Source organism: Triticum dicoccoides, chromosome 7A, assembly GCF_002162155.2.
Source record: "Triticum dicoccoides isolate Atlit2015 ecotype Zavitan chromosome 7A, WEW_v2.0, whole genome shotgun sequence".
Classification (NCBI taxonomy): Eukaryota; Viridiplantae; Streptophyta; class Magnoliopsida; order Poales; family Poaceae; genus Triticum; species Triticum dicoccoides.
Genome location: NC_041392.1, coordinates 32,256,833 through 32,279,609, shown reverse-complemented (window position 1 = coordinate 32,279,609; position 22,777 = coordinate 32,256,833). Strand labels below are relative to the sequence as shown.

The window sequence follows — 22,777 nt, the reverse complement described above, 5'->3', positions numbered from 1 at the left end:
GACGCCAGGAACCCTAGCGTCTGGCGTGCTTTGCTCACGCAGGTGACCAGACAGGCCGTCTGGTGTGTCTGATGGACACCCAGACGCCAAGGACCCTGGCGTCTGGTGTTCAGAAAGCATTCTTGTCTAATGGATAAGATTCGAGTGGATAAGATTTTGGGCCCACCTCTACCCCTCTCATCCATTCATCTCCACCTCTACCCCTCTCATTTCACTCATATCCACCCACTCTCACCTCTAGCCCTGCCAACGTCACTCCCTCGTCCAGCACCCTAACCCCCCCCCCTCAGATCTCTCACAAATCGGTCTGGTTTCACCGTTGGATCTTCAGGATTTCGAGACTAGAAGGTAAATCAACTCCACCCCCATTTTTTGGTTGGTTTAATTTATCATACTTTTGTGAAAACCCTAGTTTGTTTTCCTCGTGGTTTAATGTATCATAGGTTAGCTACTAAGAGATTTGTGTGCTGTAGATGGCTAACGAAACTCAGTGGGTGTTTAGCCCTGTTGTTCATGTGCATGGCTTGTCTCCATGTATTGTGCAAGTTAGTCAAGTGGACCTCACTTTCGATTGGTTGAAGACTAAATTCATGTTGAAGCAAGGGTTGAAGGAAGAGGATTTTGTGTACTACGTCAGCAGGAGGAAGTCAGGTGGCCCCGTGGAAAGAAAATTGGTTGACATAACTGATGATGACAAGATTCAAGAAATGCTGGAAGAATGGAAATGGAAAAGGGTTGTTGACTTGCATTGCTACAGGAAACCGAGTTATATGTGATGTTCATGTCGTTTCAACCATCGTGGTCATGAACTACTTATGTCATTCGAGACTATTTGTGTAATTTGAACTATGTTTGTAATTTGCTATGTCATTCGAGACATTGTATCGTAGACCATCGTGGTCATGAACTAAGTTTGTAATTTGAACTATGTTTGTCATTTGTCAACTATAGTGTTATGAAAAGACTATGCAATGCTTATGTATGTATGTTATTCGAAACTACAAGTGAAAAGACAAAACTACAAGTGAAAAAGCAAGTATTGTCTGCACCAGGACCAGACGCCAAGGACCCTGGCGTCTGGCTCCCCTGCTTTACCCTGTTTCTGGTGTCAGTAGACTGCCAGACGCCAAGGACCCTGGCGTTTGGTCGCCTGACTTACAGCCAGACGCCAAGGACCCTGGCGTCTGGTCCCCTGACTTACAGCCAGACGCCAAGGACCCTGGCGTCTGGCTCCCTGTGCATATAGATGACTAAGTACAGATTTCATCATTCATGTCAAACATTCATATAAATGACTAAATCACAGGAAACAACAATTAACATAAATCACATCATTCATGTCAAACATTCATAGCAACTTCACGAATCCGGTACAACTTAATTCGAACGGCAACAAGTTCATGGAAAGAAACGACAACAAGTTCATGGAAAGAGACTACACCAGGTTCGTCGAAACAAACTAGAACAAGCTCATTGAAACAAACTACAACAAGCTCACTTCTTCCTTCCTCTCTTCACGATATCTGCAAGTGTATGCTCCTCCTCTTCGCTAGCCTCATGCTCCTCCTCTTCGCTAGCCTCCTCCGCCTCTGCATCAATGTTCGACTTATATCTTTGCATTCCCGCAGGCATAAATTGATGAGGATACTCCGGACTATGGAATTGAGTGTTCCATATCTTCTTTCTACCTTTCTGGCCCGGTGTCTTAGCTATTGCTTTGCCTTTTCTAGAGCGGGCATTGCCTTGTGTCGGTTGTGTAACCTGTGATGGTTGTGGAGCATCAACATCATACTCATGATCCTCTTGATGTGTTGCATCATACTCATGCTCATCATGATGTGTTGGCTCCTCTTGATGTGCTGGCTCCTCTTCATTGACCTCCTCCTCTATGTCCTCTTCGTTCTGGACATAACGCCATTTATTAGCTCTGGCGGCACGGCTACCTGGTGCATACACGTCACTGGACTTAGCACCATGGCAAGAAAGCATAGCTGCCATCTTATGGAACCGCTTCTTGAACTTCTGCGACAACACAAAATATGCTATGATATGAGATGCAAATAACTAATCCGCGAAAAAAACTTTTATAATATATCGCGACTAACCTCCATCGTGCTCCTAAGAGCCCTCTCAGATAATGCACCACCAGGTGGATGACTCAGTGCAACATTGGCATCGTTGACGCACAGAAGCAACTCTCTGCCCTGCAATTCATGAGCACACCAAACTTATGTATTTGAAAGAAAGACAACATGATGCAAGTATGTTAGAATAGGTCAAACAGACTACCATTTCGTCATGCATCGGTGCGTAGTCAACATGAGCCCCTCTGGTGTCTCTCACAGCCGTGTTGAAGGTATGATAACCTTCTGCAGTCTCCGGGTCTTCAGACACCAACTCCGACCACTCCTCGTGAGTCCAACCTGGCTTCAGCTTTAACCGGTAACGATCCGCATACCACACTTGATACTTCTGATATGCTGACTGATTGTGAGGTCTATTCTCTGATTGCACTAACGTGTCTCTTTGATTCCAAATTTCTATCCACGCACGGTGTTTGTTTGCCCAATCCGATATATCCTGATTGTTCCTTCGATCGAACCTACAAATGATGCACGGGACAAAGCATTAGCAAACACTGACTTATTCAATGCTCTACTACATACTCAAGGCATGCTTGCTTACCGATGCAGAGATAGCATTTCCTCCTTGCTCTCCTCAATTGGAATACCTTGTCTTTTTCCAAATTGTCTTGCCACACGGTCTACAAAGTGCCACTCGACTGCGAAGAAGCATATCATTGGGCACCTCGCCCGTCAAAGATGGCTATCACGCGTGCACATCTCATTAAGATCAAAGTCACGATCTTCCACATAAGGCAACCAATGTACCTGCAAAACAAAGAGATACATTGTTAGCTACATACATAAGTTTCATTCTTGACTAAATTTTATCTCATCGAACTTCTCATAACCTGCTCAGCAGTCAAGGTGTCCAGCTCGTTCATATAGCACTTGTATCGCACATGCGAGCTTCCTGTGTACACTGTCACTTGTTCCCAATAGTAAGCAAGCGTAGGGCGCCGATATGGATCATCATCATGCAACCCGTCATGATTACCCCGTGGGTTTGCCATGAGGGGGTTCTTCAAATCGGGCCGTCCAACCGGGATCCGCTCCCACATCCACACGGATAGGCTCCAAACAAACCCAGACAATGAGGATGTACCTCCCTTCCTCCGACACGCCAAGTCAAGCTGCAATCAAACAAACATGTTAGATATGGAGGCGCATGACAAATGCAAAATAATTGGTTGCAAATATCTCTTACCTGACGATACAAGTATGCTAGTGCGGCCGAACCCCAGCTATACTGGGTATCCCAGTTATTAAGTGGCTCCAAGAACATCCAGAGGGCTGAGTTCCCGGTTGCATCTGAGAAGACTACCTTGGTTAGTACATACCAAAGATAGGCCCGCGCGTACTGCTGCACAACCACGTTATTGGCATCCTGAGGGCACGGGTTGGTGTTTCCTCTGACCAGTTTTAGCCAAGAATGCCTCACTTTCGCTGTATCGGCCTTGCCTTCCTGAGGGCCCTCGGGCTGAACGCCAATTAAATCGGCAGTCCGTTCTCGCCAATTACCCACGCTGACACGACCGGTAACAGCTTGTCCATTGATAGGAAGGCCGCTTATCATAGCCATGTCCTGTAGGGTCATCGTCATCTCCCCACATGGAAGGTGGAAGGAGTGAGTCTCCGGCCTCCAACGATCCACAAGTGCGGTCAGCGCCGCGTGGTTCACCGGCGGAGCGCGTCGCTTAAACTGCAACACGAATGGGAGAAGACCCAATCTCCGAATGTAAGGCTCATACCGCGGGTCGTAATCAAAGTCATCAGCGGAATGACCCCTCATGCGCATAGCAACTACAACCTGCAAATAAAGTGATGTTTTAATAATCAATACAAGAACACAAATGAGAAACAACGAAAATTGACCCAGTCTTGCTTCTTACCTGTCCATTTTCAATGGCACGAGCACGATGCTCCTTATCCCACTCATCGATTAATCCGTCATACCAAGGTCCATCACCATCCGCCATCCTACAAAAAAATTTCACAAACATCTATGAATACATGAACAATATCAAACAATTTCCTTCTCCAAGTTTATTCCATATGAAAACACCATTCTTCTCAAACATAACCACATCATTTCTTTCTTCTACATATGCACACATATCATCTAGAGTACCAAATTTCACCATCAAATATATTTCATTATCATCATCCGCCATTCTATTGAACAAATCATGTCACACACAATAAGAAAATTTCATCATCTCTTTTGCATAATTTTTTTTGCCAACAATAGTATGCCAACAATAGGATTATCTACACATACACACATCATCTATCAAACCAAATATAGTATGCCAAAGTCTATTTTACATACACAAATCATATATTCATCACCCCTCTTAATTCAAAAAAAAAATCCTATGGACAACATATACACAAAACCGAATTGATTTTACCTACATGTTCAACTACACATCATCTACTGCATACCTAATCATCTATCAACTACACAAAATTTTCTAAAAATAAGAAACCATCTACTCATCTAACATCACCTAGTGTTGAATAATGCATCCAACCAAAGAGGGGAAAACAAAAAAAAATTGGAGGGAATGGGGGAGAATACCTCAAAGAAGCTTGGGGGGGTCCGATCTGTGAGTTTGAGGGGTTGATGGAGTAGATCAAGGGGGGTGGTGGTGGGAGGGAGAGAAGGGGCGAAGAACAGAGCCCTCTGTTCGTCGTGCGCCGCCAGGAGAAAGATGGGGATGGGTGGGCTGGCCCGCGCGGTTATCCACTTACCGGGGCCAGACGCCAGGGACCCTGGCGTCTGGCCCCTTTGCCACGTCAGCAGGTCAACGGGCAGGCGGGCAGTGCGGGCCAGGGGCCAGACGCCAGGGACCGTGGCGTCTGCTTCGTAACCCAGACGCCAGGGACCTTGGCGTCACCGAAAAAGGTCAGAAACGAATTTTTTTTTTAGAATGAGGTCAAATCGGGATTTAGTTTGCCTTAAGGGTCAGAACAGTAATTTTGTCCACCCCACCCCACGCAGGTGACGAAAAAGCCGGCGCCCCACCACCAGTCCCGTCCCGCTGCGACACATTCTCCACGCGTATCGTGTGCAAAAAAAGAAAAAAAAAAGCTCCTCGCAGACCTGGACCGGACCCGTCTACGCACACGTACGTGCGCGCCTCGTTTGTTTCTCGCCAGCCAGCCAGCCGCCACACATACATTTCCCTTCGTACGGTACAGCTGGAGCAAGCGCGTACAGTACGCACGTACAAAACGGAAACGCGTATCCCGAGACGCGGTAGGATCGGGATGCACAGGCGGGGGAGGGAATGGAAGCGACAGGCGCTCTGCGCGCATCGGATGCCCTGCGGGACCCGAGGCCGAGGGACTTGCGCCCCAGCGGAAAGTACGGTCCTGCCCCTCCTGCGCTGCGTGTACACCTGTCCGTCGCCAGGGCCTCGAGCGAATACGACCTCCGTTTCTTTTTTTCTTTTTTTGAAACGTCACCGGGGGGCAGAATTCCGTTTCTTTTCCGACGAGCTGGCTGTCGTCCAGCGAAAATACATTTATTGCTTGGATTTGTTTTCCTCGCGGCGATACGAGGCGGGTCACGTGGGCCCCACTCGCCCCAAAGAGTCACACGCGCGAGGTTTGCAGATCGAACCCCGGTGACTGCGGAATTTGCGGAATGCTCCTAAATAACGATGGAATTTGTAAATGCCAGTGATGTTTGTGTCATGAACTAAAATGCGGGAAACACAGGGGTGCGCGTGGGAAAGACGCGCGGGGGTCAAATCCGGCACAGGCCGAGGTCAGGTCAGGCCAGGCCCTCCTCCGTGCTCCGACCCCGCATTTCAAATTTCCTCAACAGCCTTCCTTCCTCCTCCGCTCCGCCTGCGCCCCCTCCGAACAAGCACCTCGCCGGCCGCCGGCCACCGGCCACCGCCGCGCGGCCTCGGATCCGCCCCGCGCCGTCGCGGCCCCCCCGGCCGAGCGCGCCATGGAGAGCGACGACGAGGAGATGCGCGACGCCTCCTCCTCCTCCTGCTCCGTCGCCGACGACGACGACGGGGACGCGGGGTTCGAGGAGGAGGAGGGGGACGGGAAGGACGGGGTGATGGTGATGGAGGTCCGGTGGTTCGAGGTCGACCTCGACTACGAGTACGACGCGCCGCGCTGGTTCGACCTCGCGCAGGACGAGGCGCCCGCCGAGGCCGCCGCCGCCGAGCTCTGGTTCGCCACCGCCCCCAGCTACCCGCCCTCCCGTACGTCCCCCTCCCCTTCCACCCCGCCCATCCCTCCTTCCCTCCCCCGCGTTCCGTGTTTCCTGCTCTGCTCCACGATTCGAGAAATCAGACACAGTATTACTCGATCGATTCCTTGTTCTGCGCCTGCAATGCGCCAACAGATTGATGCCTCCTCATGCCTTTCGCGTGCGCATTATGCTGGAGATTGGGTGGGGCAACGCGATGGATTTAGGAAATTTTGCATTTATTAGTACTCTAATTATGGAGTAGCGTATTCCCCTTTCCAAGTACTAGCGTCGCTATTCCTATTTGGAGAAACTTGTGGGCGTGGTTTTAGGCTTATACCAGGGACAAAATCGCGCAGCCATTTATTGTGATTTTCTGACCACTGGGGTCCGGGGGCAATAATGGTGCAGATAAGACGCTTGTTTTCGACATTTTGAGACCAGCATGCCCTATGCCATTCTGAAACTCTAGGAACTTAGTTTAATTTTGGCATTGATGTACCATGGCAGCATTCTGGGTTAAGTATTGGTCAGTACTTAAGATGGATATTGGTTGCGACTGCGAGCAGTGGTTTCCATGTTTGTGGCATTGCAATTGGTGGTAGATACAAATGTATGGGGCTAGGGGGTGATGCTCAGACAAACAAGCCACTATGATATATATCAACCTCTTATTTTAAAAGGGCAACCTGGTGCATGTAGCTCCCGCTTGCGCAGGGTCCAGGGAAGGGTCCGACCACTTTGGGTCTATAGTATTTCCTCACAAAAAAATAAATGTGTTATTGATGCCTCCTCAGTTGAAAGCCTGATGAGGTGCAAAAGTTGCAAGAAATGTGTTAATTTCCAGCAGATTTTTTTTGGTTATTTCCATACTTCTAAAATCGTCACAGCGAGCAAAAGGATAAACCCATAATTAGTGCTTGCTAGGGAGAATTATAGTTTCAACAGTAGTTATAACCGAGTTTACATATCATCTACTGCAAACACTAAATGATTAAAAATGCGCAAACTGTGTGCAGTTACTTTAGCCATATCTGTTGATCCATATGGAAACATTATGTGTTGCAGTGTTATTTTATTTTGCTCTTAAAGCCTCACAGTACTTTTCTTATAACTTCGTATTGCCCTTAATTGCCTAGTTAATGCAACTAACATTTCTCTTTTGTTTAAATAGCGTTGATTGCAATGATGTTGGCTGAAGACCTTGGGCTGCCGAACCTAAGAAGCATCACAGTTGCAGATATAGAGGCTGTGCGTTGCCCTAAACCGTCTCAATGTTCTTCTGGTGCAACTGAACAAAGTATATATCGATCACATGTACCAAATGAAGGTACTAATTAGCCAAATGCTTTTATCTGGTGATTTGTTACATCATTCAGTTGTCACCTACATATATGTTATGCTATATGTTTAGGATGGAGTGCTTGCTTTCCAAGTCTTTTTGCTCATATTTATATATACTACTGTTAATACAGAGCATTGCATATCAAATAATTTGATCACTAATGTTGTTTATCATTCTAGAATTTAGCCTGCCATGGTTTCTGTCTTTTCCCCATCCCTTTTTTGATGAAATGTAATTGTTTTGTGTACTCTTCGCAAAATAGGGCGGATACCGTGCCATGGAGCATCGAAAAATGAACGAAAACCTGTCACTCGAAGTGCTGTGAAGGGGAATTTGTCCAAGGGGTCCACACTGATGAAGCCTACAGCCAGTCAATTGGCCAGGCAACACAAGCAACTTGAAGTGAAGAATGCTGTACCGTATGTCGACTCCTTGTGCTAATTGATTTTCTGAAAATCTCTAGGGTTGACTACAAAAATTATTTCTATGCTTTATTGTTTATGGGTAGTCTGCTGTTTCTTTTAGCCTCAAATTTTACCAACCACACTAGCAATTTTGTATGTCTGTGCTACTCATGTGGTTTATTCACCTGTCCCCTTGATTAAATCACCCATGCATACTTAAAAGGTTCTCTTTAACACTGGTATACATGTATGTCGGTTCCTGCTTTGCTTCAGTCACAACTCACAAGCGGTCTTACTTCAAAGGGGAGCTCTCTTTTACCATTCTCTTTATCTGCATTTTGTCTTGTCTCACCACATTTCCTTCTTTTCAGTTATACCTTTGTACTACATTGAATCTAGGAAATATAAAGTAGATGGACGATGTGTTTATTTCTGTGTATAGTGTGTGACCTTCAATTCTGTTTGCTTTCAGGAGTAAAAAATCAGTTGGAGTGAGAAGTGACAGAAGTACCATTAGCTCAAATGATTGCACTCAACAAGCTGGTAAAAGGCAGAAACTTGAAAAAGGTCATCTCAACAAGGTATGCTAGTACTTCCTTTTGGGGGTTTGAATTATCTTGGGTTTTGTTTTCAGCCCATTCTTTATTTGGGGAGAAACTTTGTCTCATTTCTTAGAACACATATTAATTAACTACAGGATCATACTTCGTGTGCAACTTTTTGTCAATGCACTTAGCATGATTAAAGTAACAGGCACAAGAAGAATTGAGTGTTTTCCCTGCTTTACAAGTCAACTTGAATTGTGGCAACAAACTTTCCTAGTGTTTAGCCCCTACAAGTGCTTGTAATTTTGTCTGTACTTGGGGGCTTCAGTGTTGCCACAGGGAAAAGATCCTTGGTAGCTCGTGAGATTATTTGTGCCTTGTCAGTAGTCAAGTGCAGTTTGTCTTCTGTATTGCATCTGCACATCACATGGATTAGGCTTGCATTTACATGAAAATTTACGGCAATCCCTAGTTATCTTCCAGCGAAAACTGACATTTAAGTTCTCTGCTAAATCTGGAATGTACTGTTGTTTACTTTGTTACTGGAAGTACCAACAATTCAGTGAAATTTGAGTAAAATATTCTCGATTTGATTTAAAAAAAATCCATGACTTGAACTAAAAATGCTTGATACATGTTATTTGTTAATGGTAACAGTTACTGTTAAACTCTGGTACACGAAATGTAGTTTATCCAGTATATGCGTAGGGGCTTAGTGTAGATATTGTGCCCCTGGTTGTCATAGTTGAACCATTGGTTGTTTATCCCTAGAGATGTTCCTAATGACTGAAGGTGCTAATTTGCATCACTTTTGTTGCATAACCATGTCTTTTTTTTTCTACTGAAGCTACCTTTTATTTTGGTACAGGATGTTGCTACAAATCAACATGAGTTGATTCACAAGGCCCATGAAAAGGTAAAAGTGCCTCGAAGCATGACATAGAAGACATTGATTCTTGTACCGTTCATTTATTCTTTAAAACCTGAATAGTTTTGTTGGTGTAACATGTTTCTATTTCTGTCAAGTAACTTTATCTTATGTTTTTAGTAGCATACTTGATTGTCCTTCTAAAAATATAGTAATACATGATGTGCAACTAGTTATAGGTTCATGTTTGTTGCAGCCTGCAGTACACTGTCCTGTAAAGATATTGTATTATGTTAAAAATATATGACGCCAAGGCCTCAAATTTTGCTTGATGTCACTTTATCATGTATCCCGCAGAATGTTATGAGCAGTAGCTATGATCGTGCTACTGTTCTACCTAAATTGAAGATTACAGTTCCGAGAGAACCTGAGTTGGCTACTAAGCTGAGAGCAGAGAGGTCAAGGATTCAAAGATCAGTGTAAAGTCATTTTCACATGCTATTCTGTTTTGATGCCTGAACATAAGATACTTCTGCGATGATCCTTTTCACACCTTTACCTTCAAATTTCAGCCCAAGTAATTCAAAGCAGTTAAACAGACGGGATTTACAACCTGCTTGTAGGACTCAATCGGCACCGACTAGAAAGGTAGGCTATAAAACTGTTGATTATCTATATTCAAGTTTAAGTTCTCATTAATCTCATTGGCAGATGATTCTTGATATCATGACCCTTGGACGGATATTAGCAAACCCTACAAAATCCCACAATTAACATGTACTGATACATTCCATGGTTTATGGCCCATTTTCCCTGAGATAATTTCGCAATCATGGGAGAAGTGTACACATGCAATTTCTTATATCGAGGAACAAGGTTATGAGGCTGTGAATATGTTCTTAGTAGGAAACTGAGGATATATTTCCAGTAACATTTCTCTTGTGGGCTGATAGTCGAACAGTTCAGGAGTGGTTTCACTGATGTTCTATTTTCCCATGAAACAGATAAATGTAAGGATCTGCAGAGAATATAGGTTAGGTATATCAATGTTTCATGGTAGCTGTACTTGTACACCATAGCTTGTAATTAGCTTTGCCTTAATTGTCTTTGTGGCTTGTTCACTATTTTGCGTCTAATTCTGTGGCTAAAGCCTAAAGCTGTTCAGTTTGTTCCTATTTACCCTCGGCAGTTGAACCAATGTGCTGTACTACAACGGTCACTTCCCACATTTAGGTGGAGGGATATCAGACTGCACCATGCCTTATTTATTGTCTTCCTTTTATATTTATACACGATCTTGTGAGTCAACATTCAGAACTTCTCTTCAATCAGGTCGTGCAACCTTTTCGGGCTCATCAGCATGCAAATATACAACATGTCAATGTTGCACCAAAAACGCCAGTGTGTTCATCTAACCGTGCGACTAGTCTTCACAAGTAAGCTTGCTTCTTATTTTCTGCATTGGTTGCAGTTACATTACCAGTTTCCTAAATTCTAATCTATCCTATATGATATTCAATTTGGAAGAATGTATTGCTTACGCCGAGGTCTTATAAATATTTCTGTTGTTCTAGTGTTTGTCAAGGCAGAGTTGTCTTGATCTAGATAAGGGCTGATAAGGTCCTACATATAGTTTTGGAAAAAACACTGAAACTTGGGCATAAAGTGACAATATCTATTTCTCTGTTGTCTGCTAACAGCATTGATAAAACATCAGAAGATGACCGAGATGGCACGACAGGCGCGTTTAAATTTAAAGCTCTGCCACTGGATAAAAAGGTATCTGCCCTGTACAAGTCTTGTATATTTATTTGTGAGCTAGTTTTCACCCAAAGCTTCTAGTTTCGACGGGTACATTCAAGAGTGCCCTATTGGCTATTGAAATGATAATTTGACGAACAATTTATGTTCTTGGTGTTAATTGCTTTACATTGATGTGACAAATCCATTTGTATCAGAAGTTGCATAGTGATCAACTACGTAATAAGTATAGGATGGTTCTTACCATATAGTTAGTTCAGACAACAGATGCACCAATGATCGTCGTATTTTTCTCCTTTAAACAGATATTGGCAAGCAGAGGAGACATTGGTGTATTTCAAACTGCCAAAAGAAATCCTACAGTGCCCAAGGTTAGCTTTGTCGCCGTATTCTTTCATCTGTTTTTTCTTTTGTCCTTCCATTTATCAAAATTATCCATATCTTCTGGTTGACAATCCTAGGAATTCAACTTGTCAACAAGCCGGAAGAGCAAGCCGCCTCCATTATCCGAACTCTTTAACAAGGTACATACTGATGGAACAAAAATGGATCACCTTAAAATCACTTCACTCTGATATTGGCACATATTATTTTGGCAGCTTTCTTTAAGTACCGAAGCCTGCCGTGCCATGGGCCGCCAGACCAGTGAACGCCCAAATTATATCACTACCAAGGTTATTCACTTGCTTACCTTTGATTTTGCGTTTGCGATTCCTTTCCATCTTGAATTCAAAGTGCTGAAATATCTCCTTTCTTTTTATTGCAAGGACTGCAAAGAGAACATGATTGGTGCCATTCATTGCTAGCTCTAGTAAGCGGTATCTTTAACTACCTGGTAAGGTACTTGCTGCTATTACTTATAGGTCTCTTCTCACTTTTTTGCTGAATTGCATTTACAACCTCACACTTTTTAACTGTTTTCAGACCGACTTTAGTCAAGAAAAACATCATACAGTTCTCTTTGACAGCCTGCACAAAGGTAAACACGTTTTCCCTCTGTTTCTCCCAACGCATAGTTTCTCGCACTGCATCTCATGGTCGATTTCATGTCTTCTTCGTATAACGACGGGGCTGTAACCGGGCTAGTAAAAATGTACCGACATTACAACCATTTGATTTCTTGTTGAGATCGAAGGCGTTGCAGTTTAAGTCAGCATATTGACACTGTCCTCCTCCACATCTTGTAGGTCAAGCGTCTAATTTTGGAGAGTAGGACTCCGACCCTTAAGTCTAACAAGATGGATGAAGCGATACATTATTTGCCTTCAAGGCACCCTCTCTGGCAATCTCCGGCACCGGCCAGTTTTCCGCTGCTCCCAGAGACCAGCCTGATTTCCCCCGTTCTCGGCCTCTGTCGCACGGCTCAACGTAGCTCCTTAGCTGCTTGCCGCCGTGCCGAAGATCGTCGGTCCCTTTTTGTACAGCTAGAGAAGCAAAACAACCCAGCCAGCCATAGCTCGTAATGGTGGTGTGTTGTGGGGAGAGCGACTCGCCTGACCTGACCTGGTGCGCCTGGTGGTGGGCTCTGGAATTGTAACGACGACACCACCGCAAATCATCTAGCAAAGTTGTTCGCTTGCTGTATGCCATTGATCCCCCAGTTTTCCGTTCCTTTATGTCCTGCAAAATGTTTCTCCTTAGTTTTTCCCCGGGCCTTATCTTGAATGAATCTCGCATCATGAAGCTGTCAACTCTTGATAAGGGCAGAGGAAGAGGGCAAAACATTTAGGGCCAGTTCTTTTGAACGATTCTCCTAGAATCGCCCCCCTCCCCAGCTTTCCCTAGAATTGTCCCTCCATGTTTTTTTACTCTATCTAATTAGACCTTAACTAGTTAGGATTATATAAAAAAAATGAAGTGGGGATTCTGGGAGAAGCTGGGAGCCCAAAAGAACTTTTTTAACCGGGCTCCATTAGGTTGAAGCAGCGGGAATGCAAAGTTTGAGGCAGGAGAAGGGAAGAAGCCAGAAACTGAACACGTGTCCATGTATTTTTGTGCCTGTTCATCAGTGTAGTTGGCGGCACCACGGGTGTCTCCAGAGGCCACAGCTATAGCCGAATCCAGCAGTGCCGGCGCAGCAGTAGTGTACTGTACCGTGCGTCCCTGCTCAGGGAGGAGCGGTCAAGCTCAGCAGCTCGGGCCGGCCCGGGGGTCGATCGGGGGGCCCCGGAGACGGGACGAGAGGATCACGAATCGCCGGCAGCCGAGTACGTACACCACGAATCCTCCCATCAACAGCGGCCGCATCGGTCCGTCCCGTCCATGAGCAGTAGCCGAGGAATAAAGCGTCGTCGCATCATCGGTCGTCGTACACGCCGGCCGGCACAGGACGCGTCCCAGTCCGGCTGCCGGCTGCATGCATGCATGCATGGCATCGCTTCCACATTCCACAGATGGACCGGACAGCACGGGCACGCACGCGCCGATGCCACACGCCCAACGCTGGCGCCGTCGTCGTCGCTGCAGGAACGCCTGTGCCGGCCCTGCTCGGTCTCGGCCTGGGAGAAGGAGATGCCGGTGGCCGTGCCAGCCATGGCATGCAGCAACTGTAGCTTGCTGCGGGCAGGGGGTTCAGGTTCAGTCCGGAGGCTTTTCAGGCAGACCGCGCATGGCACGTCGCGTCGCCTGCATGGACGCAGGGCCCCTGAGTCCGAGGCCGAGAGGACGTGTGATCGCAGCCGCAGTCGCCGCAGGACACAAAACCGCCATTGACTAGCTGACGACACTAGCGGGCTGTGCAGGCAACGGAAGCGTTTGACGCCGCAACAGGAGCCCCGTTGTCCGCATGCCCTGTCTCTGCCTGCCGGGAACTGCTCTGTTCATCAGGCTGTACATCCAGGGCATCATCTTTGATCCAAAGAATTCTCATGGGATCTTTCAAGGACCAGAATCTTTGCTAGTACCTCTTTGGACTTCATGGATATGAAAACGTAGGGTTGAGGACGGGCCTCGACCCGTTGGCTGGGCAGCTGAGGTTGTTGCCAGCCCACCCGAGTCCGAGTCCCGACTCGCACACGCGGTGCTCCCGGAGTTTCTTCTATAAAAAAATGCCAACGAAGGTTAGGCCTTGGGTTGGTCTCATTTTTTTTTAGAATGGCAGGTAATGTGAAATCCTACATGATTCCAAAACACGGTGATTCCGGCAATGCACGCCTTTGGATGGTGCACGAGAAAGAGACACAGTAGTAATATCAGAGGACCGAGTGGAGAAAGAGATAGAGTGAGGGTGCCATGGACTTCTCAAAGGAAAAATAAAAAAGAGGTTTGAGCTCACTTTGGAACTCCTATGGAATAAGCGGCACAGGAATGGATTCCATAGGAATTTGGTAGCCCCACTTCTATGATCCAAAGGTTTTCCATAGGAAGAAAGTCCTATGGATTAAAACCTTCAAAATTCCTTCGAAAAATCCTTCAATCCAAAGAAGCCATGATTGTTTGATTCGCATGATTGAATTTCATAAGATTTATATATAAAAAAGACATTCGTAGAGTATCTAGCATCAACTCCAATGTATTGGAAAATAATCCTCTGTTCAATCAAACAAACCAAACGAAAGTCATCATGACCTTATAAAAAAGAAGAATGAAGCCCATTTCCATGAAGCACATTTGATGCGACCTTCTCATTTCATCTCATCCCACCAAATTAAGGCCCAGTTCTTATGGCCGATTCTCCAGAACCGGCCCTCCATTCTCATTTCATCTCATCCCACCAAATTAAGGCCTAGTTCTTATGGTCGATTCTCCAAAATCGACCCTCCATCCAGTTTCTCCCAGAATCTTGAACCTATAATTTTTTTTACAATCCTGCTAAAAATATGGATTCAAGATTCTGAAAAAAGCTAGGTGAAGGGTCGATTCTCAAGGTTACGAGAGAATCGTCTAAAAGAACTGGGCTTAAATGCCAAAGTTTGCTCATCATCAAGGAGGCATGAGCTACGCGTGCATGATGACACCATCTACCGCGACAGGCACGCAGGGCGGCGAAGCAGACATAAATTGATACACAACCAGTCTACAGTTCAGCAGCGGCGGCTACCCTACACTGATGTTCAGAGATTCAGAGGCAGAAAGCAAACCACCACCACCACCCTACAAGCTACGCCGCTACAGCCACAGCATAGCAGCAAACTCATAAATACCATCAAAAAATTTGCCGACGACGCATCATGCGGCAGGGCATGGGGTTCGATCAATACAATTCAATGCGCTCACAGGATCCAACAACCCATCATCATCGTCACAGCAGTAGCAGTAGTAGTATCTCCCCCTCTGCCTCTGGTCATCGTCATCATCAGAGCGCATAAAGTTTTGCTAGGGGCCTTCAAGGCGCTCACGAGATGGATCACTCTCAACCTGACCGATCCACGCCATGAATGCCCAGCAAGAGCTCCACCATGCTTGCTTCTGATAATCAACACCACCAAGAAGAAGAAGAAGAAGAGCAAAATGGGAAGGTGTGAGGAAGAGCAATGGCACCATCCATCCATGTACTACTCAGAAAGAAACCCTAGGCCTATTTTCCCTGCACTGTGCTCTACTATGCTGTCCTAGCTACACCTTGGGGAGGAGAAGACTTTGGGGGGCGTCGTCGGTTCGCATGTCGCGTCACATGGTGTGCTTGGAGATGACCTCGCCGAACCGCACGAACCACTGCTCGTCGGGGGAGCTGTTGTCGCCGCCCATGTCGTGCTCCGTGTTGGGGGCCGCCGCCGCCGCCAGGTACCGCGTGTAGTCCACCTTCTTGGAGGCGTCCGTCGCCGCGTAGGAGGAGGGCTTCGCGGCGGCGGGGGCCGGCATCAGCGAGAGCAGCACCCGCGCCACCTCGTGCATCGTCGGCCGGTCGATGGGGTGCCGCTTGGTGCACAGCAGGGCCAGCTGGAACGCCTTCCGGACCAGCCCCATGTCCGTGCACGTCACCGACACCTCCGAGTCCACCGCCTCCATCACCGTGTTGTCGTCGGCTCTCGACATTATCTACAAGTGCACACGGTGTGGTCAGATCATCAAACATATGTAGAAACCATTGCAGCACATCATGCATGCTGAAGATCATAATGTGGTTGATAAATGAGAACTGGAATCTCATTCTAATGAGTGACTTGCACAATGCAATGAGAAGACAGCAGTAATATGATTCTGAAGCTCAGAAGTTCAGTGTAAATGACTTACCAACTGATGCAAGTTGGAATCGTTGTCGACAGCCTTCATCCCGGTGAGCAACTCCAGAAGAACGATACCGAAGCTGTACACATCGGACTTCTCGTTCAACCTCGACGTCCGGGCGTACTCTGGATCGATGTAGCCGATGGTTCCTAGCACATATGTGGACGCATGGGTCTTGGCTGCCGGGACGCATTTGGCGATGCCGAAGTCCGAGAGATGCGCTTCAAAGTGCTCGTCGAGCAGGATGTTGGAGGACTTGACGTCCCTGTGGACTATCCGCAGATTGCAGTCATGGTGCAGATAGGCCAGCCCTTGTGCCGCGCCGACCGCGATCCTCAGTCGGGTGTCCCAGTCAAGCTTCACTTTCTTTGATGGACCTGAAATTGAGCATAGATCATGAGACAGATGCTTGTGAGACAGATCATAATTCTGCTAAAGAAAACAGGGTGAATTAAAATGTCACTGATCCTTACCATGGAGAAGATCCCACAAGGAACCGTTTTCCATGTAATCGTAGAAGAGCAGGTTTCCATTGGGAGAGAGTGAGAAGCCATGAAGGCTGACAAGATTCCTGTGCCGGATGCTACCGACCGTCTCCAGCTCTGTCTCAAACTCCCGGGCGCCATGGTTGCATTGACTGTAGAGCCGCTTCACAGCAATGGCCTTGCCACTCTTGAGCACACATTTATACACAGTACTTGAAGCGCCGTAGCCAATGATGTATTTCTCGCTCAAATTCTCTGTCAGCCTCATAATATCATCATAGGTATGGATAGCCATGTCCATTTGGAGGAGTACTATCTTTGGAGGTCCTGAACATGATTAAGAAACATCAAGATGAGTGCCATTATGACAAGATGATTTTCTGGCATAGATTACAATTTAACGGACAGGATGCACACAAACCTTGCACTGGTTTATCAGATGCTTTGATAGGTGGCTGTGGTCGCTTTGTTTTATATATTGCCAATAGCAGAACACAGAGCAATATGACGAAGCCCGAGATGATGCAAGCAATCGCTGTCCGAGTATTCACTGGAACATGAAAGTACCTAAGCATGAGTTTAAAAGCATATTGAATGAAAAGCTAACTTCAGCTTATGACTTGGTTGACACCTTTTGATCCATGAGAGTTGCCACAGCTGGAGTCTTTGCAGTGAACGCTCAGCATCGGATTTCCCAAGAAGCTGCGTGCAGGTATTGGTTAGTATCAGCAAAAATAAGGTAGTAACAGAGGGGCATCAAACAGAGCAGGTGGGAGTCAGTTTGATACCTTTCCACGGGGAACTTTGAGAAGTTCTTAGCGAATGGGACATGTCCAGAAAAGTTGTTATATGACAAGTTCCTGAAAAATGTCATGCCAATGCAGTTAGCAAACAAATCAATAAGCTAATGCAGACTAAGTAATCGCCAATGCTGCAGGGCAGAGCTGGCAAAAAGAACTTACAAGATGTTTAAGCTGAAGCAGTTAGCCAACTGAGCAGGGATCTCCCCAACCAAAGTATTGTTGTTAAGAATCCTACATATATGATAAATTACAGCTCAGTCAAATACTTGCATGGACTTCAGATATCAAAGTTCATACTAATAGCATGATGAAAGAGAACTCACAAACTATCAAGGTTCTGAAGTTGGCCTAGTTCTTCAGGGAGATAACCAGAAATGGCGTTGTTGGATAAATCACTATCAATGTGGAAATTAGGATGAATCGTCATCAGTCATCACAACAGATGACCACCAACAAAACTTAATACACACATGACAAGGGTCGTCACTTACATTACTTGGATGCTTCTCAAGTTTCCGAACTCAGCAGGCACAGACCCACTAAGATGGTTTTTGCTCAAATTTCTACATTCATAATTTTGAACATCAGAAAATAATGACCACGACAAATGAAATACAAATTTTAAGAGGCTGGTACTGAACATACAGTTGAAGAAGATGCTCAAGATCACCAATAGTAGCAGGAACTGGCCCGGAGAATTCATTGTAGGAAAGATCCCTAAGCCAAAATGATAGATACAAGGGTGAACAATATTAGAGAATGAAGTAGAATAGTAGATGCAGTGGGAACATGTAACCAAATATAGATACAAGGGCCTCCTTACAGTGTGTCCAAATTGATGATATGACCAAGTTCAGATGGGATATGGCCTTTAAAATTGTTCGAGGATAGGTTCCTGTTATTTCATATTTGAAACAAAAACAATTCATGAGACTCTGCTCCAACAGAGTAATGCTGTAATATGAATTAGGTAATGCAAGCAAAATGGTACAAACACATGTACTCACAAGTTAGTCAAACTCTCCAAATTCTGGAAACCAGCAGGGATAGAACCGTTCAATCTATTGCCGTAAACATTGCTGAAGAGGATAAGTTCTGTTAAGCACCAAGAGAGAGATACTCATGGTTCAGGAAAAAAAAGACACTTGATTTCTAACTTACAATTTGTTTAGTGCAGTGCAAGAACTGATGTTTGTAGGAATAGGACCCTCAAGATTGTTGTTGGCAAGATTTCTAGACAAAAATACAACTGGTCAAGAATTGCACAGATGAAAGGAAATATTAATCTGTACGAAGATCCGTCCTTACAATTCGAATAGCTCTTCAAGTTTCCCAAGCTCAGCTGGAATTGTGCCCACTAATTCATTGTCATTCAGTTGCCTGCATGGAAAAAGTTCTAAACCTCAGATAGTGTTTCAAACCAATTAAAGCAGAGTATTATCAACATCAGCAAACAATCACTTACAGGTAGCTAAGTTTAGTCATGTTCCCAAGTTCCGGGGGTACTTCACCAGTAAGTTTATTGCCATGCAAATATCTGAAGATAAATGGAGCCAGAAAATGTTAATAGAAGAAAGCAATATTGTTTCAGTTAAAAGATAGATTTTGCAGATGATACTAACAGTTTGCCAGTGTAGGACAGGTTGCCGAGTATCGGAGGAATGGCCCCTACTAGTTCGTTTTCGCTCAGATCACTGAGAAACAAGAGTTGGACACAAAAAACTCATTATCGAATATTTCATCAGCTAACACCTATGCAGAGTAAAGTGTTGTGCATTGCTTTTACTCACAGAACAGCAAGAGCTTGCATGAGGCCAATCACTTCTGGAATTTTCCCAGTCAGTCTATTTCCTTGAAGTGACCTATGAAAGATAAACACAAACATTTAGCATAAGTCTCAATGTGAACAGTATATTACAAGAGTACAAATAAGCTAAAATATAGAAGAATTGAATGAAATCAGGAGGGCTTACAGTGTAGCTACTTGAAGGAAACCTATGTTGTAAGGTATTTCTCCAGAGATTTTGTTATATGAAATGTCCCTGTGTTCCATAAATGAAATTTATAATCAATAAAAATCTTGACAAATGAGCACCAATACATCGATGATACAATCTTAGCAAGCAACATACAGAATCTCAAAGCTAGTGCAGTTCCCTATGCTCTGTGGAATTGTTCCTGTTAGATTGTTGCCCCTCACATCACTGCAGATTTGGAAGAAATTTCAGTGCCGATAAGATCAGTTTGCATGATATAAAGCAGCATCTCCAAGTAAGCACAAAACTTACAAGTACCACAGGCCAGTGAGTTGGCACATGTCAGGTGACAAGGTTCCAGTCAGTGAGTTACCCCTCAAGCCTCTGAAAATGAAGAGGATAACAATGTTAGCATCTTCTTTTATACCGACTGACTGCCGAGCGAATCTGTAAGCGAAAATAACATGGTGCAGGGGAACTTCTTACAGGTATTGCAGAACTTCATTCCAGTAGATGAGCCTTGGGATGTCGCCTGTGAGCTGGTTCTGCGCCAGATCCCTATTCCAGGTAGAGAAATGATAATTTTCAGTACTAAGAACCACATGAGGCAGAAAAGGGAAATGTCCCCAAGATAAACACTTTGAAGGCAGTATGGAAGGTAAGAAAAGATAGATCATCAAGTTTTCCCAAGAATCCCACAATAAGTAGAGTCACGGGGAAAGAAAGGTACTAGGAAACTCACAGGATCTTGAGATTTGGAATCTGGGACAATGTGGAAGGAATGGGACCCGTGAGCTGGTTGTTCTTCAGAATCCTGCAGCCAGAATAAAGAGAAAAGTAAACATCTTAACTGAAGCATTTTCAACCATAGAAATTTGACAGCAATCCATAAACCACAGAGAACCAAAACTTAAACTAGTTTCACAGCAATGTTTCTGTTATAACCCCAAACCATGCTTTGACCCCAAAACATCCATAAATAAAAAGAGATAAAAGCAAGTAGCCTCTCATTCCTCAGTATAATCCCAAAAAACCCCAAAGATGGGGGGTGAAAAAGTGATCATATCTCAGAAAAAGGCATGGCTGTGCCAAAACCCAAAAGGCAGGCAAGATGAACAAATGATGATCCAGTGCTTACAAATCCTCGAGTTGCTTGAGCTTGGAGATGGAGAAGGGGATGTCTCCATACAGCAGGTTGAAGGACAAATCCCTGCATGGCACACAGCACAGCACACACACAAGAAGAGGCACAGGTCAACTATAAAAATACTAGTACTAGTACTACTAACAAGAACCATCCATCTCTACAGCAGAAAGGTGGGAGTATAGTAAGTGGGACAATAAAAGAAGACCCGGATTGGGTGGCGTACAGGTATTTTAAGGAGACGCAGTCCCCAATCTCGTCTGGGATTTGGCCTGTGAGCCTGTTCCCCTTGAGATCCCTGCACAAGCAAAGGAAAAAAAAGCAAATCATTAGGGCCGAGAGAGATAAACTAATCATGAAATCAAGGAGGGTGTGGTAGGCTGGTAGTAGGCTTGACATATAAAATAGTAAAGAAGCTTTGTCACATCACGGCATGAGGGGTCAAATCGGATGGATGGATATTTTAAAGAAAGAGAGAGGGATGGGAAGATTCAGGCGCCGTCAAATGCACAAAATCTTAAGAAGATGCAAGGGGGAGGGGGGAGGGATGGTGGTCTGTGCTGCTTACACGAACTGTAGGGCCTTGAGCTCCCCTATCGCCGGCGAGATCTCTCCGCCCAGGTTCAGATTTGACAGGTTCCTGCATTTTTTTAATTTTATTCCAGGGAGAAAACCAATCACTCGTCAGAGATAAATAATAATACTCCAGTGTATTTGAGTAGCGAAACAGACAGAGGATCGTTTGTTGTGCGAGAATGAACCGAGGGGATAATCGGTCCCCTGAGAGAAAAAAAGCACATTTATTTTGTTTTCGGATGTGCAGCGGGAGCAAGCAGCATGTTTGCAAAGAGCGGGCGAGCTTTGAGAGAAAGCAAAGAGCGGCGGCCAAGAATCGAATGAATGGGAGGGGGGGAAAGGCAAAGGGAGAAACTTGTCATGGCGTCGCAATGCCAGCCGGAGAAGGAGCAGTGAGGGGAGGGAGGAAGGAGGATGGGGGGAGAGGGAGGCACGCACAGGGAGAGGACGGCGAAGGAGTTGGCGTCGCAGGCGACGCCCCGCCAGGCGCAGTGGTCGCGGCCGCCGTCCCAGTCGGCGAGCGCGTTGGCGGCGTTGCCGAATCCCGCCTTGACGGCCATCAGCGCCGCCCCGTCCCCTCCCCCTTCCGCCCCCTCCGCCGCCGCCAGCCCAAGATTAAGAACCACCACCAGTAGCACCACAGTCGCCGCCCACCGCCGCAACGACGACGGCGCCATTCCCTCCCTTCCCTCCGCCGCCTGTGCACTCTCTAAGAAATCAAGAAACCTCCTCCCCGGACGACCGTGGAAGCTACTACTCCTACCGCCACTGCTCCAGCACCGCCGCCGCCGCTCCCAGACCCAGACCCAGTCCCATCTGGCGAATGGATGGATGGATGGATGGAGTAGATGGGGGGAGCGAGGGGGAGGGGGAGGGGGGCAATGTATTTGTCGTGGCGACGGACGGATAGCGACGTGACTGTGGTTGCTTTCGGGGGGCAGCCGCTGCGCCGCGCTGCAGGGGAAGCAGGGCCAGCGCCCGCCGCGGTGTGTGTGGTGCCAAGAGAGAGAGAAGCGGGGCCCGCCTTGTCAGCGGGGATGGCCAGCTATACGTGTAGTACGAGAGGGGCGGGATCTCCTCCCGTTTCCTTTCGAACGCCCTCATGTCGCCCGCCGCGGCTTTTTACCGCGCGACGATGACATGCGGGCCCCGGCGGGCCCGGAGGCCAGGCTGTAGATGGGTGGGCTGTGATTAGATGAGCGGGCCGGCCCGCTCGTAGGTGATTACCGGGGTTTGTTTAGGCCTTGTTCGGTTGCGGGTGAATCCGAGTGGATTGAAGGGGTTTGAGGGGGATTTAAACCTCTTCTAAGTCAAAATATGAACCAATCCCTGCCAATTCCCTCCAATCCTCTTGGGTAGAGG

At 46.1% G+C, this 22,777-nt stretch overlaps 3 protein-coding genes across 5 annotated transcripts; 1 reads left to right on the top strand and 2 right to left on the bottom strand.

Moving 5' to 3' along the window:
• Positions 1–1,494: 1,494 nt before the first annotated feature.
• LOC119332962 lies at positions 1,495–2,737 on the bottom strand. The gene is made up of 6 exons (XM_037606031.1): positions 2,686–2,737; positions 2,290–2,602; positions 2,106–2,204; positions 1,879–2,022; positions 1,689–1,761; positions 1,495–1,589 (listed from the first exon to the last, which is right to left on the bottom strand). The coding sequence occupies exons 1-6, from the start codon at positions 2,700–2,702 to the stop codon at positions 1,495–1,497; spliced, it is 741 nt and encodes a 246-aa protein (XP_037461928.1). The 5' UTR covers positions 2,703–2,737.
• Positions 2,738–5,968: 3,231 nt separating this feature from the next.
• On the top strand, positions 5,969–12,849 carry LOC119332042 (protein TPX2-like). Of its 3 annotated transcripts, none has more exons than XM_037605224.1 (15): positions 5,969–6,355; positions 7,517–7,672; positions 7,950–8,106; positions 8,567–8,672; positions 9,505–9,552; positions 9,862–9,983; positions 10,077–10,152; positions 10,837–10,940; positions 11,205–11,283; positions 11,571–11,636; positions 11,727–11,789; positions 11,865–11,939; positions 12,033–12,100; positions 12,190–12,244; positions 12,453–12,849. In XM_037605224.1, exons 1-13 carry the CDS (start codon positions 6,091–6,093, stop codon positions 12,069–12,071), a joined length of 1,356 nt encoding a protein of 451 aa, XP_037461121.1. In that variant the 5' UTR covers positions 5,969–6,090; the 3' UTR covers positions 12,072–12,100; positions 12,190–12,244; positions 12,453–12,849. The 3 variants fall into 3 exon arrangements, with proteins under 3 accessions (XP_037461121.1, XP_037461119.1, XP_037461120.1); XM_037605222.1 differs by having other exon boundaries at positions 5,971–6,355; positions 8,564–8,672; XM_037605223.1 differs by having other exon boundaries at positions 5,971–6,355; positions 8,564–8,672; positions 12,033–12,105.
• A 2,537-nt stretch (positions 12,850–15,386) lies between these two features.
• Positions 15,387–22,289, bottom strand: LOC119328720 (LRR receptor-like serine/threonine-protein kinase SIK1). The gene is made up of 26 exons (XM_037601690.1): positions 21,854–22,289; positions 21,408–21,479; positions 21,066–21,137; positions 20,834–20,905; positions 20,438–20,509; positions 20,182–20,253; positions 20,008–20,079; positions 19,852–19,923; positions 19,693–19,761; positions 19,510–19,581; positions 19,342–19,413; positions 19,185–19,256; positions 19,028–19,099; positions 18,881–18,952; positions 18,727–18,798; positions 18,543–18,614; positions 18,365–18,436; positions 18,211–18,282; positions 18,043–18,114; positions 17,879–17,950; positions 17,705–17,776; positions 17,548–17,618; positions 17,338–17,466; positions 16,905–17,243; positions 16,438–16,808; positions 15,387–16,242 (listed from the first exon to the last, which is right to left on the bottom strand). The coding sequence occupies exons 1-26, from the start codon at positions 22,090–22,092 to the stop codon at positions 15,874–15,876; spliced, it is 2,955 nt and encodes a 984-aa protein (XP_037457587.1). The 5' UTR covers positions 22,093–22,289; the 3' UTR covers positions 15,387–15,873.
• Between the last annotated feature and the right edge of the window lie 488 nt (positions 22,290–22,777).

Excerpts from the sequence above, each read along its gene's own strand:
- LOC119332962 (XM_037606031.1), bottom strand. Across the intron at positions 2,205-2,289 it reads CACCGATGCATGACGAAATG|GGCAGAGAGTTGCTTCTGTG; the intron begins GTAGTCTGTTTG and ends CATGAATTGCAG. Across the intron at positions 1,590-1,688 it reads TAAGACACCGGGCCAGAAAG|AGGCGGAGGAGGCTAGCGAA; the intron begins GTAGAAAGAAGA and ends ACATTGATGCAG.
- LOC119332042 (XM_037605222.1), top strand. The coding sequence starts at position 6,091 with ATGGAGAGCGACGACGAGGAGATGCGCGACGCCTCCTCCTCCTCCTGC. Across the intron at positions 9,553-9,861 it reads TTCACAAGGCCCATGAAAAG|AATGTTATGAGCAGTAGCTA; the intron begins GTAAAAGTGCCT and ends TGTATCCCGCAG. Across the intron at positions 11,637-11,726 it reads GAAATCCTACAGTGCCCAAG|GAATTCAACTTGTCAACAAG; the intron begins GTTAGCTTTGTC and ends TGACAATCCTAG.
- LOC119328720 (XM_037601690.1), bottom strand. The coding sequence starts at position 22,092 with ATGGCGCCGTCGTCGTTGCGGCGGTGGGCGGCGACTGTGGTGCTACTG. Across the intron at positions 19,762-19,851 it reads TGCACTAGCTTTGAGATTCT|GGACATTTCATATAACAAAA; the intron begins GTATGTTGCTTG and ends TATGGAACACAG. Across the intron at positions 17,619-17,704 it reads TCAAAGTTCCCCGTGGAAAG|CTTCTTGGGAAATCCGATGC; the intron begins GTATCAAACTGA and ends ACCTGCACGCAG.